The sequence below is a fragment of the Catharus ustulatus genome, chromosome 13 (assembly GCF_009819885.2).
Source record: "Catharus ustulatus isolate bCatUst1 chromosome 13, bCatUst1.pri.v2, whole genome shotgun sequence".
NCBI classification, from domain to species: Eukaryota; Metazoa; Chordata; class Aves; order Passeriformes; family Turdidae; genus Catharus; species Catharus ustulatus.
In genome coordinates, this window is record NC_046233.1 from 4,944,920 (window position 1) to 4,965,699 (window position 20,780).

The window sequence follows — 20,780 nt, forward strand, 5'->3', positions numbered from 1 at the left end:
CCCCCATGTGGAATGGAGCAAAGACAAGTACAGGAAAAGCCATGGGGAGCATCAGGAAAGGCAGGCACTCTGCAAGATTTCCTCATGGGGAGGAGAGGGGAGAGTTTTTCACATTGCACATTCCTGATAGGGAGCAATTCTGCTGCAATTCTGCTCCTTATATTTTGCTCTTGGCAAAGAGCTTTAATTCCTGGCTGGGTCATTGGATTTATCATTTTGAGGAAGATTGAATTAATTTGTTTCCTGGATTGTAATTTATTGCTGTTCTTTGGTTTTGTTCAGTTTTTGGGGGTCTTATTACAGCATTCTCATCCTGATTTGTGAGAATTTTGGGAGATGAGGATGAGATTTAGAGCCCCACAACCTGCTCTGTTGAGTGGGATCTTTATAATGAACACAAGCCATCAATAGAGTGAATGAAAGAGTCCCTTAGATCTGCCATCCCCTGCAATGAGAAATAATAGAATAAATGGGGAAAAGGAGGGTTGCATGGAAAATGTTGGCACGTGGCCCTGCAAAGCCACAGTGCCTGCAGTGAGGGAGAGCACTTGGGCTGTTCCTGTGCCAGACTTTTTCACTGGCTCAGCTGGTGGGGCTTACATGAAAGTCAGTTGATGCTCTGCAGGAGCCAGCTTTTTCATCCTATCTCCAGCTCTCATGGCTATTTTAGGAAGGTGCCATGCAACCCAGGCACCCTCTCAGCCCCCTGTTCCAGGCACTGTTTTATCTCCAGCTCATTGCCAAACTTCAGCAGAGCCAACATTTCCATGTAGAGCATCATCAGAGGGCCATCAAAGTGCAAAGCTTGCACTTTTCTCCAGCTTGTCTCATCTTAAAATGTTATTTCTGTGCATGTCATTCACTTATGGCTTTAAATGTCTGTCCCTGCCTGGCTGGTCCTGAGAAGGAGAATACCCTGAGCCTTGGGAATGGCTCTGCACAGTCCCTGCAGTTGTGTGGGTAAACATCTCGTGAGTGTGCAGAGCCAAGGTGGCCTCTGCAGCCCTTGGGAGGGATGGGGGTGGCACTTGGAGTCACCTGTCGGTCCTACAGGATGGTTTGCCAGGGCACAAAGGATGGAAGATGGAGCCAGCCACTGTGGAGCATCACTGGCTATTTAATATTAAGCAGATACTGGCTTCTGTTAAAGGTTAATAGTGAGATAACAAATGATTTAAAGCAAAATCCTGACCCCATTAAAATTAATGGCAAAATTAATTGACTACACTGGAGACAAGGCTTCAGCCAAAGGCTTCTTTATGACTTAAGATTAGGAAGGAGAGGCAGTATGTCTGGAGACATGGTCTGCCCCCATAAAGCTGGTGGGAGCTCTGCCACTGCCCTCCAAGGGATCACTGCAGGTTTATTGTGTCTGTGTGAGCAGACTGGGGATAAGGAGGTTTTGGAGGCAGAGCTGACCCATTGGGCAGTGCAGGAGGAACCAGTGAGTCCAGAGGGGAGGGCACTGCACTGCTCTGTGGCACAGGAGCTGCTGGAGAGGCACTCAGTGGGGTGGGATGGGGCAGTGGGTTGGGGCAGTGCTGCCCTTCCTCAGACCCTCACTCGTGGGAGAGTGGAGCATTTCCAATCCTCATCCATCACCTTCACCCTGAGCACCTCCCACCCTGGGACACTGAGAGGTGACACCTACAGTGGCCAGGGGGCACCTGTGGGTTGGAGACAGGCTCCCCAGAATGTGCAGATTGTTTAAAAAGCTTCCACAGCAATGCTGGTATAGTCCCAAACTTCTGTCTGTTATTTTCCTGCTTATTCCTTAAAGTTCTGAGTGACTCCAAGTGCTGGAACATGATGAAGCTTTGCTCTCCCAACAGACACACCAGGAAACTCTGAGGTCATTTAAACCATTATAGCTTTTTCCCTCTTCCCCCCAGCTGCATGCAGGCCAGCCCCTTCCTTCCAGGACAGGCAAAGGCTTTTATTTTCCTGAGATGTGCCTGGTTGGGGCAGCTCCTTATTGCAAGACATTCTTGCATGTGATTTCACATTTTGATCAGGCTGTGCACGTTCAGGGGCCAGACATAAGCTGGCTGGCTGGACCAAAGTCAGTGAAGCAGTGCTGATCTGAGGCAGCTGAGGAGCTGATCCTAAATGCCTATAAAACCAAAGGAAAAATCACCTAAATGCCCATGAAAATCTGATGTGTAGGGGCTTAATATCAGGCTTTGAAATCTCTTACAGGCTTAGGAGTTGCAGAAGAAAGGTTTGGATTAAAAAAACAGAACCTTTACAAGAAATTACTGGTGATGCTTTAATGGGTGGTTAGGTGCAGCTCAGGTGGGGATTTGGACATGAAATCCTTTTAAGATCCAGGCTGGTGCTCTGGGCTTGTGCACCTGGAAAGCAGTGCTGCCTCTGAGTCAGTGCCAAGAGCAGGATGGAAGCGTTTTGGGATCCCTCATGGCACAGGCTTTGTGAAATCTGTGCAAAGGAACAGCACTGCCTTCTGGGAGAGGGAATTTTGCTTTCTGGCTTTTTGTTATCTGTGTTATCTTCAGTGCTCTGACTGCCTGAACTGCTGTGGTGTGCCTGCTTCAGGATAAATGAGCCAGTTTTTATAATCTGTGTACTAATGATGTACCACAGTCCAATCTCTCACTTTTCAAGCTGCAGGTTGAAGGCTGTGTGCTGGCCATTTCTGTAGTGACAATGGTTCCCCTTTCTCATCACTGGGTGCATCAGTACAGGTGATTTTTTCCTGCCTATAAAATATCTTTCAGAGCTATTCATCTGCCAGTGATTTAATTTCACGTGGTTACCCTGCCAGGAGCTCATGGAAATAATATGCACAGTTCAGTTCATCTGGGACCAAATCCCTGGTGTCACACTGGGATGTTTCCAGGAGCACCCAGACCTGAAAAAGAGGGAGGAAGGAAAAAGAAGAATTAGAGGGAGAGGTTTGCTCCTTCCAGGCTGGAATTCAGGATATTGAAGGTGTGAAGCCTTGCTGGGTGAGGGTGAGGGTTTTGCTAGTGAGTGTTTAGGTGGCTGCAGGACCCTGGCTCAGCCACCCTGTCCTTACTCAGTGGTGCAGAGTGTGCACACGAGGGCTGCGAGCCCAAACCGTGGCACATCCCCAGGGAGAGCAGCTGGGATGCACACACAGAGCCCTGAGCCTGTCACTGGCAGACACAGCTCCCAGTTTGGTCTTAATTATGTGCAGCTTATGTATAATCCTCTCTTCTTTGGCCAGAGAGTTTTTAGGGTTTGGGTTTTGTTTGGGCTTTTTGTTTTTTTTTTTTTTCTGTCTCTAGACCTTAAAACAGAAAAGGCTTAAAAATAGAAGTCAGACTTCTTTGTAACTTGCCCAATTCTGGAAGGGAAAAATCTGACCTGGAGGGAATACAACACATTGGGGTTTGCTCCTGACCCAGACCCTTCATGATTCTCCATTTCTAAACTTCCCCTCAGGAGATGTGTTATTCTGACGGCTTTTTTCTTTTTTTTTTTTGGCTTAAGGGTTTTGGGTTTTTTTTGAGCTTTCCTGTTTACACCCTGTCTAATTACTCCTTTCTTTTTCTTATTTTTTCCCTAATGTGATGACACACATGGATGTCTAAAAATATTGCATGTAAGAACCAGCTTTGCATAGGGAGGATGTTTCTCTCCAAGAGAAATAGCATAAATATCCTGCATGTGCTTTTTTTCCCAGATAAACAGTCAGGCTCAAGATATTGTAAGGAACTGTAGTAGCCAAAAAGTAGGTTTTTTTCCTCTGCCTTGCTGATTTTCTTTTTTAAAGGATGAATATTTTAGAAAATCTGCTTTGATGATTTTAGGTGGAGAATTTATTATAATTTTCTGTGACAAAAAAGGGAGGACAAGATGCTGTTTCCTCCCAGTTAATGAAACCTTTATGATAATGCTAATTTTCTGCATAGAGTCAGTCTCACCATATGCTTTAATTTGCACACATGGATATTCTGAGAATTGTTTGTTTCCCTTCATTATCTGCCTTTTTTACTGAAGATGTGGGTGAATCAGATTCCCTCTGACAGCCTGTAAATTAGCTGCAGTACTTTGATATAACTGTATTTCTGCAGTGGAAAGTGTCTCCTTTCAATTCTGTCCATTTTTGAGGTTTTGCTACTTATTTGTGTACAGAGGGTACAAGTGACTTTGGGATGCTGGATTTTTGTTGTTTCCCAGTCTCTCAGTATGGTTTTGCCAAAAATAAGGCTGTGTAATGTCTCTCTCCTAATTTCCTATTGGGAATGAGATGAGACACAGAGATGCTTCATGAATTTTATGCTGCTACTTCTTTTACTGGATAATAACTTAAATATTAGCAGGCTTTTAAAAATAACTGCTAAGACAACCGATCTGGGGGCATGTTGCAAAAATTGTTCATTTGTACAGACAATGCCAAATCAATGAGAAAAAGCTGAAAACAGATGTGTGTGTGTATAAATATCTCAAGACTGTTCACACCCGCTCTTGACTGAGCCAGACAACTGTGCTCATCTCATGATGGATTGGTCCAACAGAGGGAAAATCAATTATATTGTTCAGATTAGCAGGGTGTCCTGAATTAAAGATGAAAGAAAATGTATCAGTGAGGACTCCAGGGCTTTGGGTCTTTGAGGAGCCTGGTGCCCTGGGAGCTGGGACACAGCGCAGTCCCTTCCTACAGCCTGAGGAAACGGCCCTGCAAGCGGATGTGCTGTGGGGAATGAATCAAACAAATCACACCAGTGTCATTTAAAGGGGGAGTTAAGAAGGAGTCTTTTGCTCTCCAGCCACAGGAGCTCAGAGTCTCCAGTTGCTGAGCTGGAGACACCTTTCCCTGGCCAAAATCCATTGATGAAAGTGATGGAAGCCTCTTTATGAAGCTTTTCTCCAGGCAAGAGGATGGGACCAGATTTTTGGTACCTGTGACTATGCTGGGGCATTGCTGTGCCACAGTTATGTCACACCTGGACTGGACAGGGTTGGTGGAAGGAGATTGACACTCCAAAGCTTCTGAGGTGAGCTTGCAGCTGCAAAAACTTCCAAAGCTTTTGGTTCTACATCCTGTACAGAAAAGGCTTTGAAATGTGAGTATTGCCTTGTACATCAGAGCCCTGTCTGCACAGGGAGGCAGCTGGATGTGAGCAGAGAGTCATCTCCTGGAGATGACCCCTCTGGTGGGCGACATTCCTGATGTAGGATGGGCTTGTGCTTCCCTGTGATAGTAATTTGGAGTGATTTTCTTCTGATTGTAAGAATGGGGTGAGCCAAGTGAAATGCTCTCTGCCCCCTCAGGAATGGGGTGGGGATGCTTGGAGTGAGCTCCTGCACAGCTGCAGGAACCAGGGGGTGCTGGTGGCTGAAGCTTTGGGTGTGCAGGAGGAGGAGAAGGGCTTGGACTGTTGGGTTAATATTGCTTTGTTCAGGAATTGGAGCCTACAGAGGCAGAGCTGATGGTCACACCAGCAGATGGGTGCTCCTTGAGCAGGCTGTGCTGTCTCACAGTGAGTATCCCTGTGTCTCATCCTGGCTGGAGAAGGGGCCTTAGCAGGATTGTAACTCCCAGGTGTTCAGGAATGGGCTGGGAGGGCAGAAGGGTGCAAGCAGCTCCTCTCAGATCTACAGCCACAGGCATTTCATGGCTCTGGACATTGCTGTGCTGTAGCTTTGTCCAGGGGATGAAGTGTTCTGGGGTGACCACAGAGCCCTGGGGATGCAGGTGGGAGCTGCCAGGTGTGTCACAGCAAAGGCATTTCACAGTGCTTTGTCACTGGGCACCTTGGCATCTTCTGCAACTCCTTCACTGAGCTTTGAGTGCTCTGGGAAGTGGGTGTATGATATCTGGGGAAAGATAACTGGTGTCTCAGGCTTTAAATGTTGTCTGTATCTATATTTGTAAATGAGACTTCTGAGCTGCTTCCTTATGTTGTCTCATCAATAAAATGAGGGATAGTTGTACCTTGCCTATCTTCAGAGGTGTCGTGAGGTTAATTCACTTTTGAGGTGCCTTGCAGTTACCTTGGATAGCTGAATTGGAGTGTGGATGATGCTTGATATTTCTTTTATGTTTTAACCCTTCCAGATACCTTTCTCCTCAGCACGAGGCTTTGTGGATGTGTTTGCTATTACAGAAACCTTTTCTACTTAACAACAGACAACAGAGGCAATTAAGGCAGTCAGGAGTGATTGATGTGATTTCACTGGGTGAAAGCTAGAGCAGGTCACAATTAAAAAATGGCAACCCTGGTGCTATCTCAGAGCAACAGATGGGGAATGATTTAAAAACACCATTGGATTGGACACCTCTCAACAGGGGCAGATTGGAAACAGTGTGTCAGAGCCAGAAATGTGCTGCACCTTGAAGGGTGCGCTGATGAAATGATTAATTGGTGGGAACGAACACTTAGTTACGAACCTGCCACGTTCCCTTCAGCTCTGGGGAACAAATGGAGCTGGGGGTGGATCATAATGGATTTAAGGGCTCTGGGCGCTGTGTTTGGGCAGCAGATAAATCTCAGGGGGCTGGGATGGTGCAGATTTGATTGCTGGAGGGATGGATGGATGGATGGATGGATGGATGGATGGATGGATGGATGGATGGATGGATGGATGGTACCTCGAGGGCAGGGCAGGCACAGGGGTGATGCTCTGCAGGTGCAGCACCAGGGGATCAGCGGTGACATCGCTGCTGTCCCCGGGGAGGAGCAGCCCTGTGCTCGGAACTGCTGTGGGCACTGTGGTGCTCCTCACCCTCACTTCTGTACAAATCCGTGCTCCTAGCAGTAAGACCAAGGGGAAGGAAGGGATTTCTTTCCTGCAGACTCGCTCTGTGAGCGGTCCTGGCACCGTGCTGCTGTTTAGGCTCGATGCGATGCTCAGCAGTGCCCGAAGCTGCCGGCGCTGCAGGGATGCTCAGCGCAGTTATCCCGGACACTCGGGGAGCTGTGCCCCCCCTGCTCATCCCTGACCTGCTCAGGAGGGCGCTCCCTCTCGGCTTTTGGTCCAAACGAGCTCAATTAGTCGGAACAATGGAGCTCTGTTGGTTTGGGTGCTCGGGGCAGAGCTGTGTCTGGGCAGCCCTGGCTGTGCAGAGGTGGGAGGTCTCTGCGGTTGTAATCGCGTTTAAATTGTGTTTATTTTAAAGGCAGCTTGCACAGGGGCAGGAGGTGATGAAGGTGCTGATGGCACACAGCTCAGCCCTGTCCTTGTCCCCATCCCTGCGGAGCCAGAGGGATGTGAAAGGAGAAACCATTGCGTGTTGTTTAATCCCCCTGGGAGCCCCTGTCTAAGCAAACACCCCCGGCCTCTGCTCACAGATCACAATTTATAGTCGGCTGGAAGCTTGTGCTGTCAGGAAAATGAGTTATTTGAGGCTGGGAGAACAAATATGAAAGCCAGGTTTCCTTCACCAGCTCTCACCCGGAGAGTGTTGCAAAGCTGGTCCTCGCTGGAGCTGCTGAAAGGCCCAGAATTAGAACAGATATTAAATAATGTAAAAGCTTTCATTGAAATGTATTAGATTTCAAAGGGCAGATATTAAAAGGGCATAATGGGCAGCTATTTCTGAATTGCCTGCCTCCTAAAGAGGGGAAGAGACTTAGTTTGCAGGAGATAAATGTGACATGAAAGAGGTGGGTCAGATATAGCATCAGGGCTTGCAGAGCTCATCCCATTCTTAGTCTGCAGTTCCTGCACCTTCTTGAAGTGTGCAGCTCCTCTGTAATAATCCCATGGAGGTGATGACATTCAGTAGCTAAGTGAAAATGTTCCATCTCCTTTAGACATAGGTCAGTGGACCAGACCTGGGCTGACCCATCTGCAGGGAGGGCTGGGTGGATCTGGGTTTCCTGGGTCCCTGGTCAGCTGCTCCTCACCAGAGAAAAAGCCTATGGCAGCACTGGCCAGGCTGGTTCATCCTTATATTTAATTCTCACAGCATTTATGGGTTTTTGTCTGATCCTGGGTGCTGCTAAGCACCCTTAATTCCAGCTTGAAGTTGACAGGAACTGAGAGTGCTGAGGCAGCTCCCCAGATGGAGTCCTTGGAGAGGACTCACCTCTGTATGGAATAAATTCCCTTACCCATCCAAATCAGACCCTTGCTTCACACTGCCCTTGTCCCCAAGCCTCACAGGCTCTGGTGCAAGCCAGGAAAGGCAGGAATGCTGTCCTGACAGGGCTGTGCTGTGTCTTTGCAGATGACCGAGGGCCGGCACTGCCAGGTGCATCTCCTCGATGACAGGAACCTGGAGCTGCTGGTTCAGGTACAGACCTCGCTCTTCTGGGGACTGGCAGCCACTGCCACATTTCTCTGCTTCTTTTCCTTTGGGGGCTGAAGTGAGGGTTGAAGAAAAGTTCTACTTCTTCCTAGAAAAAACTCACAGTGTGCTGAGGCAATGTGTGCTTCTCCTGACATCTGGATTTCCCCGTGAATTGTGGGCAAAAATATCTGCCATCAGTTCTGCATTCAGTTTTTGCTTTCACCAAAATTCATAAAGCATGTTAAACACACCCCTTGTGCATATTAAACACACCCCTTGTGGTGGTGCTTTTTGTCATTTAGATGGGAAGAAAGCTGTGGTTTTGAGGATGTTTTATTCCCATAACAAAGCACGAGATCCTCCACTACACAATGTGTTCCTAATTAGAAAATCCTTCCTGCTGTAAGTGCGGAAAGCCTGGGACACAGCCTTCTCCCCCAGAAGGAGGAAAGCAGCACTCAAGTCTGTGCTGCTCAGCTGAATGTCATGGATTAAGCACAGAATTCCTCCCCATGCTCCACACATCCCACACAGCTCCACTGAGACACCCTGAGTCTGATATGTCACTTCTGTATTCAGCTGTACAACAGGGTTTTAGCATGGCCATGTGAACTCAAATACCAGTATTTGCACAGAAAAAAAAAAAAATATTAAGAACCTGGACTGAAATGAATAAAACTATTTTTATTCTTTCAATAGCCCAAACTTTTGTCTCGGGAGTTACTGGATCTGGTGGCCTCGCACTTCAACCTGAAAGAAAAGGAGTATTTTGGGATAACATTTATCGATGATACGTGAGTATGTTTATTTATTTTAAACAGCTGTGTCATTATTGCAATGTGAAACGTTATCTCTGATACCATGACAGCTTGGCATGATGGAAAAATGACTTTTTCTCTCCAAGAAGAAAGAGTTGAAAGAGTTTCTATCCTGTGCTTGTGCGGCTTGGCTGGGGGAAGGCATGAAATAGAAAATATTTGTAAAATATTTCCTGGGCACAAAGCAGAGAATCCTTGTAAAATACTTTCCTGGTGATTTCACATTTCATATTTATCTCACATGGTGAAAAAACTGATTCAGTGATAATTTCCCATGTGAACACCCCCAGCTTTCCTCCTCTGCACTTTTAGTAGCAACAAAAAGGTTTTGCGTTTATTTCCAAAATTAATTGCTCCTACTGCTTTGCACCTGAATCTCAGCTGTATTACTGAGCCTTTTAACCCCAAATGTCCCGAGCAGAGTGAGCTGTGAGGTCAGTCCTGCCCAGGAAGCGCTTTGCTCTGGCTGAGCCTGGGTGTGGTGCTGTGTCTGAGCTCTGGAGGCTGTGGGATCTCTGTCCATGGCATTGACCCAGAGCCAGCTGGGGTCATTGCAGCCTCACCTGTGCTCAGGCTCATCTCTCAGCAGGGCACTGAAATGCTTCCCCACATCTGCTGCCTGCAGGGCCAGTGTCTCCAGAGGAGTCACCTTCAGCTCCCCCAAAACAGCTGGAGCAGAGGTGTTAGGGCAGTGGGGACATGGAGCTGGGCACTAATACAGCCCCAAAATGAACCTCTTGTCTAGTGGGGATAACACTGATTCCTGCTGCTCTCCATTGCCATTTTATGCAGTCCTGGATGGAAGCTTTCACCTACAAACCCCATCAGAGCCTTGTTGGGGCCACCCTGCAGAGGCACATTGTGCAGGGCTGGCCCTGGGGACACACTGGAGCTCATGGAGCTGCTCCCTCTGGGGCCCTGACCCCAGCACTCTGTTATTTTTACCACTCACATCTTGGGCTATCACCAGAATATTTTTGCCACATCCTTGTCCTTCCACTTGCTGGATGATACTTCCCCCCAGCTCTTCTGTAAAGCCCTTGAGGATACTGTTTGTACTTAGCTTATTTTGTCCCCCAGAAGAGCTGCCATGAAATTCTTCTGGAGGTTTTTGGTTGCTGGCACTGAGTCATGGTGAGGTTTAAAGTGCTGCCAGGGCATTATCTAAAAGCTGTCAGCTTCCCCAGAAACTCCAGTGGGATTCCAGTGCCTGCCTGGTGTGTGTTGGTGCTTGGAGGGAGTGTGTGGCCTCTGGAGGGCACCCATGGCTCAGCCTTGCAGGGTTAAAGTTAGGAAAAAAAAAATGAAGTCATTTGATGAGATGTTTGCCTGCCTTAGAGCTGAGTCTTGAACTTCTGAAAGTAACACTTGGAGTAAATAGGGGCACTGAAAAGAACCAATTTCTATGTTTTCCATCCCAGTTTTTAACCTTCTCCCCAACCTATTTCCATAGAGGTCAGAGTGTCTGGCTGCAGCTGGATCACCGTGTCCTGGACCATGACTTGCCCAAGAAACCAGGGCCAGCAACTTTGTACTTTGCTGTTAGGTGAGTAATTGTTTCCACCAAGCAAACATTACCACTTGGGTTTATTTATCACCAGGGGGTTTTGTTTAAAGGAACTGATTACAGATTTGATAAAGGAAATAAATGTCAAAGCAATGTGTTATTTTTAGAAAGAGATTAAGCCCTGGCTCAGTGCTTCTCTCTTTTCTTTAACTATGAAATAAAGTAGGTTGGAACTTGCCACTTTTTAAACTGTTACTAGGACATTATTCCTAGGGTGGGTTTGGGTTTTTTTGTTTGTTTTGTTTGGGTTTTTTTGTTTAAAACCTCATATTTTAAATACCTTCTTTGCCTGACTTTCTTTGAGTGTGCTAAATTGCAATGCAGTTTATTCAAACAATTTTACTTACTCTTTTCCTTCTGTTTACTTAAGGGTTGTCTGTACTTTAAAGGGATTGCTGATGGCTGTATTGCTCACAGCTTAATCAGTCCCCAGGAAGGAATAAAATCCCTGGCAAAATGATGATTTTGGCCAATATAATTGCATTACTTTAGGGCTGTTGCTGGCAATGCTCTGCTGGTTGAGGGCCTGAAAAAAACTCCTGTCCTACGAAACAGAGCTGGGCTGGCAGAAAAAAAAACCCAAGCATCATTTTCTTAATGTTGTTGGAGTTTTTGTTTTCCTTGCAGTCTGTGAGGGAACGTGAGAGCAGACTGACCTCATTTGCTTTTCAGATCTGGGTAAATTTATGCCTTGTGTGCTTAATTATTGGAAGCACTTCCAAGGCAGAGGCTCTTGTTCAGCTGGGTCGGTTGGCAGCAGCTCCTCCCCTGTCCCCCGCTGGTCAGCAGGGGAATGGGACAAACAAGTGGCACTTTGTTCTGCCTGAATACGTGCTGCTGTGTGATGGTGCTCACAGCTCCTCTTCCACACTCAGCAGAAAGAAAAAGCTCCATTTGTAAAGGGATGATGGGCTCTTCACTGTGTTTGCAGTGTCTGATCAGGATCTGGGAGCCCAGAGCCTGTGGCTGCCCAAGAAAGCTGTAAAGGCAATGCTATAACTTAGAGCATTCTTGGGTTGGAATTTATGCTGTTTGCTCATGGTGTTCGTGTTGGCATTCTCTGTTGCAAAATGGTCCTCAAAACAGGACAGAGTGTGCAGAGACTTGGGCAAGAGTTTATGTGTGAGGAGTGGGCTTGGAAAGATCTTTGAGAAGGGAGTTTTAAGCCTGACTACTCTGGGGTCATGAGAGCCAAACTGGGTAACCAGGGAGGTGGGCAGTGAGATGCAGAGCAGGAGGAGGAAGATACAGAAATAATTAGCACTACAGAAACTGCCTGATCCATAGAATATAGATATATTCCAGCAGAAAAGCCACTTCAAAACCTGCAGTTTCCAGCTGCATTACTGGAAATGGAGGAATCTCCAATTCCTGGTTTATCTTCATTGCTTCTCATCCCTGAGCTTCTGCTGTTCAATGAGGAAATGTGATAATCCTTTGAGATTTTAATTATTGCCAGCTGGCATAAACTCAATCCAGTCACAGAGGTTTTTGGATGGTAGACTCAGCTGAAGGGGCTCTATGATGCAGATTGAGGACTTTCAGAAATGTCCTTTTAGTTTCAGGAGTGCTGACAGCATCAGAAGTAGAAGCAGAATATGCATTTTATGGTGTTCCCAAATGTGTCTGCAGTGCCCTGAACATCCTTATTTCTATGGTCCAGTGTTCCCCATCTGTGCTGGGGTGATAAGAAGGTACCACAGAGGAAACAGAGCACAGAGCTGGGATTGGGGGCAGTGCCCCCCTGAATCACCCTAAATCCATAGATCCTACAGCTTCCTGCTTTGTGCCAGGAGTGACTGGGAGCTGCCTCTCCTCAGAACCAGAACTGCCCTGCTTCTGAGGGTGTCAGCCACCCCTGACCCTGGCTGAAAGGAACTGCAAGTGCAAATGAGGTCATTAGCTGAGGAAAATCACGTTTTTGTGCAGTGAAGGCTTTAGCAGGCTGAGGAAAGTCCACTCTGGGAAGGGCTGGTCTGGCAGCAGGTTGGGAAGGGATGAAGAGTGTGGATCCTGCCCTCTGCTCTGCATTTCTGAAGAGAAGCCCTCAAGGGTATTTTAACTAAAGTTTAGCAAAGCTGAAAAAAAATATATCAGGTGAGATCAAGAGAGGGTGGAAATACCTGTGGCTCGTAGAGTTCATGGGGAAAAGTGAGTCATGGAAATGCATAACAGCTTTTCAAATGTCTGGGGCAGGCTGCTGGGCTGCCCCTTGGACAGGCTGCATGCCTGTGAAATGGGTAAATTATCTGCAGAGGCGTTCTGGAGAGTGCTTTAAAATTAATTTGATGGAACACGCTGTAGGAATGTGAAATATTAAAAGCAATTACTATTTAATGTATCACTTTCCTGAAGTGACAGCATAAACAAATACAAACATTCCTGACACGTGTGGCAGGTCCCTTTACTGCTCCCTACCACGTGCTCTGTGCTGCTGGGGACTTGCTCAAATGTCTTGCAAATCATCCAAGCCAAGATGATCATCAGTGCAGAAGTCAGGGATGGAGCTTGAGGGCTGTGGGAGAGGTTGGTCTGGTTCTGATTGCCCTGTGTGTGTCACCCAGCCCTCCTGCCACCAAGGACAAGACATTGGCAAGCCCTGGGCTGCTCTGCTTTGCTGAGGCAGTGCTGGTCCAGCTCTTTGCTTGCCTGTAAAAAAGTTGGGTCTTCTGCCAAGCATTTAGGGGGAGCATCTGGAGCTGGAGTGAAGTTAATGGCTCTTATTAACATTTCTGCTCTCCTGGAAGGAAGGTGGTCCTGCAGGGCTGCCAGCAGCCCCTGTCCTCCAGCTGAGTGTTGGACTGGCTTCCCTACCTGCAATATATTTGAGAGGTTTTTATTTTCCAGTGTGACTTTACCTGCACAGAAGGAGATGGGTTTTACTCCTGTAGTGTTCAACATGGTCTTCATTTCATTTGAAAAGTCATCAGATATCCAGGATGTACTGAACCAGGAGTCCCTGTTCCCTGTGTGCTTTCAGGCTATAATTTCTGCTTGTTCCCTCCTAAAAGGCAGGAAATTAAGTGCAGTAGCTCATAGTTCCTCTGTGCTATTTTATTGCTAGAGAACAAAACACTGAGGAAATAAAATTACTTGGGAGGAAGATGAAACCTATTCAAGAGAGTAACTCATGGTTTTGGTTCTTTTTTTAATTTTCAGGTTCTACATTGAAAGCATTTCCTTTCTCAAGGACAAAACCACAGTAGAGCTGTTTTTTCTGAATGCCAAGTCCTGCGTACACCAGGTAAGACTTGGAGTTTCTTTTCTCTCCTCTATTGCTCATCTGCCACATACCCAGTCCTGAGAATTTGGTAGGAGCTATGTCTGATTTCTAGAACTAATTGGAGTGTTAAGATCTCAGCATGCTGACTCTCTCCTTGCTGGAATGCTGATGCTTCATGCAAATGGATGAGGCTGATGATGGTTCCTATTCCTGCTGTCACAGCCCTGCTGTGTGCTCAGTGCTCTACACTGAGTATTAAAAGCTTTCAGTTGCTTAAAATTTGGGTTGTGACTTCCCAGGTAGGCTCAGCTCAGTGTCTGCATAGCAAACACTCAAGGCAAAAGTCTCTTTACTGACCTTGAATCAAACTTGTCTTAAGAAGAAAAGACCTGTGAGGAAGGTCCTGTGTTGTGGATTTGGTCCCTATTTCTTTTATTTCCTTCCTTAATTTGGTGAGGTAGTAAAGTAACAGTAAGTAGTAATAGCAAATCCTATAAAGTAGCAATCACAACCAGTTGTTGGAATATTTTCTGTACTTAGTTTCTGGTTGAAATGCTTCCTTAAAATATTCAGATTGGTAAAATACATGTTTTTAAAAGTCACATCAGGATGTAGTAATCAAAATCTTAAAGAATAAGATTGATTTGGTTCATCTTGGTCTGGAATAAGAGGGGTGTGACAGCCAACTTTGCCATGTCCCTACACACAGCTGCAGTTCAGTGAGCTTCACTCTGATGCTCCTGAGATCTTCCAGCCAAACTCTGGTGCCTTTTGCTCTCACTCATGGTTCAATCAGTCTGAGAGGATCACTGGTTACCTTTCCTTGGGAAACAATCCTGTACCACTAACTAGTGGTGGAGCTCAGTGTAGTCAAAGTTTTTACCTTTAATATACTTCAGATTTTGGAGGATTCTTATTCAGTTTCCAGTGTTCATTATTTTATGAAAGAATCTAGAAACCTGAAAGTGGTTAATGGCAGAACTGTGACTCTGCTTTGTACAGGAATTCTTTCTGGAAGAAGGAAGGAAATTGGTTCATTTTTACAACATGCTGAAGTTTGAAAGATGCTCGAAGAACTTGGAGCCTCGTCAGTTATGGTTATTAAAAAGCAAATCTCCATTTGTCATAGCTGCCACTTAAAATGAAGGGTCTTGGCAGCTTGTAGCCATCCTTAAATTGCTCCTTAACTGAAGCAGTTTAACAAGACAGGTAGCACAAATAATTTTGGAATTGGAAAATGGGCCTGGTTTGGGAATGAAATGTGGAAAATGACACTGCTATTGAAACAAACCTAGGACACTGCTATTGAAACAAACCTAGTCAATATTAAAGTATTTGGGTGCTGGTTTATGTGTTTATGTGTATGTATAAAGCCTATCAGAAAGCAAAGGAGAAGAGAAGAAGAAAAAACTTGGAAGGCAGGCTGGCTTTTTTTCCCCTATGGCTTGCAAGGTGTGTGCTCTAATGGTAGCAACCCAAAGTGTGGCATCCCTGTTCCTGCAAGCAGAACTGCCAGAAGCAGAGGGTTTCTGTTGAGCCCAGTTTCTGTGGGCAGCACAGGGATGAGGATGAGGAGCACCACTTCCTCCTGAGAGAAGGATCTTGGGCAGCACCAGGTGATTCAGCACCCAGGGAAAGCCTGGCTCTGCCTGCAGCCCTCTGTGCTGGCAGTTTCACTGCCCAGCTCAAGCCTCTGGCTCCTTCAGCAGGAGCCAGTTCATCAACTCTCAATTAGCTTTTAACCTTCCAATTAACTCTTGTAAAAGTATTCTTTGTACGTGACAAACTTCAGGTCAGTCTCTAGATTCCAGGTAGTCATGAAGGGCACGTGGGGCCAACCCTCCTGCTGAGCTGCTGGGACATGGACAGGAGGATGCACAAACCCCTCAGATGTGCTCCACAGCCTGTCCTCTCCTGTGCTGCTGCTGCTCCTTCTGGGGCAGGGAAGGAGCCACAGCACGAGCAGTGTCTGAACAGGAGCAGATCCCCAGCTCCGTGAGACAAGTGGCTGATGCTCTCTGATGACAGCCAGGAATGTTCCCTGGCATTTTTCAGTTGTTAATCCAGCTCCAGAAGGTTCAACCTGCCTCAGCTTGGCTTTTTGGTTTTGATTTCTTTCCCCTCTCTTTCTTTCCCCTCTCTTTCTTCCCCCTTTTTTCCCCCGTCTTTTCCCCCTCTGCATTCTTGGAGTGAGGAAAACTGAGTGTGTCAAAAAGCAGGAGCCCACACCCAGCCCATGTGCTCAGGAGAGCTCCCAGTGCCCAGGCAGTGCCAGGGGATGGAGGATGCCCAGGCAGTGCCAGAGGATGCCCAGGCAGTGCCAGAGGATGCCCAGGCAGTGCCAGAGGATGCCCTGCCAGGGCAATATCCTGACCTGGATCTCTGCATGGAGCCTCTGCTCTGTGTGGGCCAGGAATGTGGTTTGGGATCGATGCTGCAATACCTGGGGTGTGCTAAGACTGTGTGGATAAGATTGCTTAAAAGTCACTCGTGTTTTTTAACTTTCACAAAGGTGTTTCCAAAGTTTTCACTGTAGCTTTTCCCCACGGGGAAAGCCCAAATGCAGGGTGGTGCAAATGCCTGATGCCTGAGTGCTCTTGTGACATTCCTGAGCACTGGCATGTGTTGACAGCACAGCAGTGCTGGGTACCTGTGCTCCCATGGTTTCTGTCTTTAGAGGACAGTGATGTTTTCCTGAGCAGAGGGGGCAGAGGCTGATGCTGCCCTGCATGTGCCATGGGCATGCCAGTGCTCCTGCTGGCATGGGACACACCAGGAGAGCCAGACAAAGCCTTGGGCGAGCACAGCCAGCACAGTGGCACAGCTCTGTGCCAGCCCTTCCTGTGGAGGGGATTTATCCTTGGCTTACAAGGTTCAGAGGCTGCATCAGAAATGTATTTACAGTATTATTTCAGTTGTCTGTGTGTGAAATCCTGGAGGTGGCTGTATCTAATCAAAGAGCATGGAATCCCTCTAACAAAGTCCAGCACCTCTGGGGTCAGGCTGGAGCTGCTGGGCAATGTGTGCTGGCCATCTTGTACCAGGTGAATCAAAATTTAGGGTAAATACTACAGCATATTACTATATTCTTAGTTACATAATATATTACAAAATATGATATGAGTAATAAATAATGAAATCAAAACCTGCATGACAGCTCTGAAAAGGGTGAAGGCTTGCTTGATGTTCACAGTGCACAGCCATGATTCTCTTCCTCACCTTTCAACCCCACATTCCTTCTTGCAAATCTCTCTGCTCCTTTCTGCAAATCAGGTGCTGCTTTACCCTGCCAGGACTTGGAGGAATCTGGGGCTCATGCATTTTGCAATCTCTCTAGACATTTTGGCAAGGAAGGGACAAGATAGACAATAAAATCTCAGCTGCCAAAAATGTATTTCTTTCTACTCCCCACCCACTCCTCCACCTCTGTGTTCTTCTGTACAGCCAAAGCTCCTTTGTGCCTCTGGGACCTTTGCTGGCACGTGCCAGGTTCATGCATCCTCTGTGACCTGTGCTGTTCTCTGTGCAGTCTGCTCTGCCTGTGCAGCCAAGGCAGACCCCTTTGCCTGAGGCACAAGAGGGCTGAGACCTCATTTTCACTTTTGTGAAGCCTCCTTTGCATGTGAACAGAACACAATATTTACAATATTTGCTGTTGCACTTGCAGAGTATCCAGTGCCCCCTCACTGCACAAACCTTGGCATCCAGCTGAGACAGCCAGTGCTGCCACAGCTCTCACCCTGCCCTCCTTTCATGCCAAGCTGCCCATTTCCCCCTGGTCTGGTGCTGCAGTCCCCAGGCCCTCTCAGTCCTGTGTGGTCCCAGCAGCTGCCTGGCTCCTGCTCTCCAGCATCCACACTCTTGGAGCTTGGAGAAGTCCCATCCATTGCCAGGAACAGCTTGGACCACCGAGCAGGAGGTGGGAGCTGGTGGTAATTATAAATCCAGGTCTGTGGAAATACATTCCAGTGACTTGGTTAAAAACTCGTTTATCCACATGCATTTTGGGAGAGTGCAAAGGCTGGAAGTGCTTTGTGTATGTCTGGGCTCTCATTTTCTTACATGCCTCTCTTTTCCAAGGCTTTGAGTATCTCTGCTTGAAAACCTTCAGTGCTGGCAACTTCAGTTTAAAAGCCTTCTCTCCCATCCTTGACTCCAAGAAGCTGGGTTAAGATTTATAGCTGTACAGCTGGAATTTGGGAGAGTGGAAGGCTGGTGCTTGGTTCCAGGTGAAGTGGGTATCTCAGAATGGATGTGTTTGCACAGGGAGCTGTGTAATGTGCTCAGTGTGTTATTGCACAGCCCATGACCATAGCTGGGATGCTTTCAGGGAGGTGGGTCAGAACTGGTCACGCACATGCTGATGATAAATTTGGAAAGATAAATTAGTCTTTTTCTTCTTTTGAAACAGCCAAGTTTGGAAAAATAACACCCTACTTGGCTAGCAAAGCACTGTCAAGTTTATTATGCATTAGGGCTAACCTCCATATAGCTCTGCAGCCATACAGTTGAGCCTTTGCCAGACCTTAAAACATGTTCTGTAAATGAAGATCTTGGTCAAGTTGGCTGTGTTCCCCTTTTCCTCTGTATCTCTGGGTGTTGGGGGGGTTTATTTAAGTTCCCATTTGTTTCAAGGACTGGTAAGAATTACTTTTTTAAAAGAGAAATAATGGGCAAAGTTAAAGGAAATATGAGTTTTCAGAGGAGTCTGTAACTGTGATAGCTCCATGAACAGCAATGCTTGTGAGCACTTGGCAGCCTGAAGACCAGTGCTTACCAAGGAGAGCTGTTGAAACAGACCCCTGGTGTGAGCATAAAGCCTGGCTGGTTCCCAGCTCACGGGGAGCAAAGTGGTCATATATCAGAGAGCTCTCGAAAGCTTTATAATGGATATTTCCTAATTCTCCCCCACCTCAAGGGAGAGGGGAATGTTCCCATGTAGCCTTGTAACACAGTGTAGTCTGGCCCTAGCCAAGGCTGTTAAATACCCTCTGTCCATTGCTGAATTGGCTGTTCTGCTCCCAAAGACTGCCCAGGCTGAGGTTCAGCAGGACCTTTTGCTCCTCCAGAGCTGTTCTGTCCTGTGGATTTTGCCATGGCACCACCTCCATGGCCCAGCCTTCACAGCAGCACGTCAGCAGATGAGGAGGATGGAGTCTGTGACAGGAGGGGAGGCAGACCCCATGCTGATGTAGTTTGGCAGATCTCCTTGGGTCTCTGGTAACCTCCAGAGACCTCACATGGGGCTGTGCTGGTGGATTTGGGGAAGGGCTGGGCCATGGTGTGGGGACAGTCCAGGACCCCCTCTGATCCAAGTCCTGCTGTGAGAGTGAGGGTGTCCCAGGGCCCGTGGGGCTCAGGTTGTGTCCCAGCTGGGCTGGCCCATTGCATTTGGAGATTGAGCTGATTTGCAGCCAGAGTTCTGTAGCTCACATCTCTCCATGCAGTCACCTCCTCCTGGGACTAACGACTGGGTTAATTGCCATGAAGAGTCCTGCACCTTTGATGTCCTGGCCACAGAGCAAAATGCTGTGACAGCTCAGCCAGTTCTGTTGTTGTGTGTTGGGTATCTCACAGTGATACTGGCGTAGGAAAGCGAAAGGCTGTGATTATATTTTGAGGTTAATGACACTTGTTCTGTACCCTGGCTTGCAAACCAGGGAAGTCTTTATGCCTTTCCCTGTTCTCTGCTTTTACTCTTGTATTAATGAGAAGAAAGAAGCAGTAAATGTGTTCCTGTTGCACTGTGCAGGCAAGCCTTGGAGTAGCTACTCCTGTCCCTGGAGTTTCATCTAAGTGTTGGCTGAGGCACAAAAGGCAAAGGGAAATAGAAGAGTGACTGCCAGAGACAGCAAAATAAAGGGTGTAACAGGGAAACCTGAAGCTGTTCCTTACCATGAGGCAGTAACAGCTTTTATTTTTGAGCTGGGTTTGCCTGAGCCCCTGAGGTGGGAAGCAGCAGATCTGGAAGAGCTGTGTTTGGTCTCGGGCTCTGCTCCCTTGTGCTTGGTATGAAGAGCTGTGGGGTTCCATGAAATGGAAGATATCATGGACCATCTAAATGCTGTGAAGCCTTCTGAGCCACCCAGGCTGCAGGGCCCCGTGGGGGAAATGCAGCACAAGAGGAAATCTGAAGTGCTGCTCTGAGGAAGGTCAGGAGGAGCAGACTTCCATTTGCTCCTATAGCAGCTCGTATTCTGCTGCTTTTGTGCTTTGCTTTACCTCCCTGAGGTGTTGGAGGCAGATGCTTTGCTGTGCTTTTTCTCAGCTCAGAGTGTCCCTGGGAGCTGAGCCCTGTTAAGATGCTCAGCAGAGCTCGGTGCATCCGATGCAGGGTGGGATGGTGGCTGCAGAGCATGGCAGGGCATGTGAACAGCAGGTGACACCGGGACTGAGACGTAGGTGTGACTGCTGGTAATTGGGACAGGCAGTTTAAAGCTGGAGGTTATCCATGTGCTGCCAGGGTTTGTCTCTGTGCAGCAATTAATTACCCAGCAGACCCACTCCGACAGGGCGAGTGACAGGATCTGCCTGACCCAGTTCCTCCTGCACAGCCTGTGTGGTGGAACAGGTTGTGGCCAACACCCACTGCCCTCCCCAGCCTGTCAAAAAAAAGCCTTAAACAGTGAAAAACTGCTAAGCTTTCTGCAGTGCTGGGGCCTGCCAGCCCAGCTCTGAGGCTGCCAGGACACACAGCAGGGATTCTGCATCCCTGGTGGGAATGAGATGCTGGATAGGGCACAGGGGTGCAGGCACTGCTTTGTTCACTTGTGCTGGTCCACACCCAGCTAATTGCCTGCCTGGGTTTGAATGTCTTGTAGATGTTTGGGTCCTTTATTTCCCTCTGACTAATTGCACCCTTCTTTCAGCTTTTTTTAAGTCACCTTTCAGCAATCACTGGTAATTACATTCAATCTTGTGGCTGTCTCCAGGCTATTCAATCAT

General features: G+C 47.4%; 1 protein-coding gene across 2 annotated transcripts in view; it reads left to right on the forward strand.

Moving 5' to 3' along the window:
* FRMD4B (FERM domain containing 4B) overlaps positions 1–20,780 on the forward strand; it is a 121,819-nt gene that overhangs the window by 56,312 nt on the left and 44,727 nt on the right. For both annotated transcript variants that reach the window (XM_033071968.1, XM_033071967.1), the window contains exons 2-5: positions 8,165–8,230; positions 8,927–9,021; positions 10,499–10,591; positions 13,772–13,856. In XM_033071968.1, coding sequence (XP_032927859.1) covers positions 8,165–8,230; positions 8,927–9,021; positions 10,499–10,591; positions 13,772–13,856 — 339 coding nt within the window. The remainder of the gene's footprint in view (positions 1–8,164; positions 8,231–8,926; positions 9,022–10,498; positions 10,592–13,771; positions 13,857–20,780) is intronic.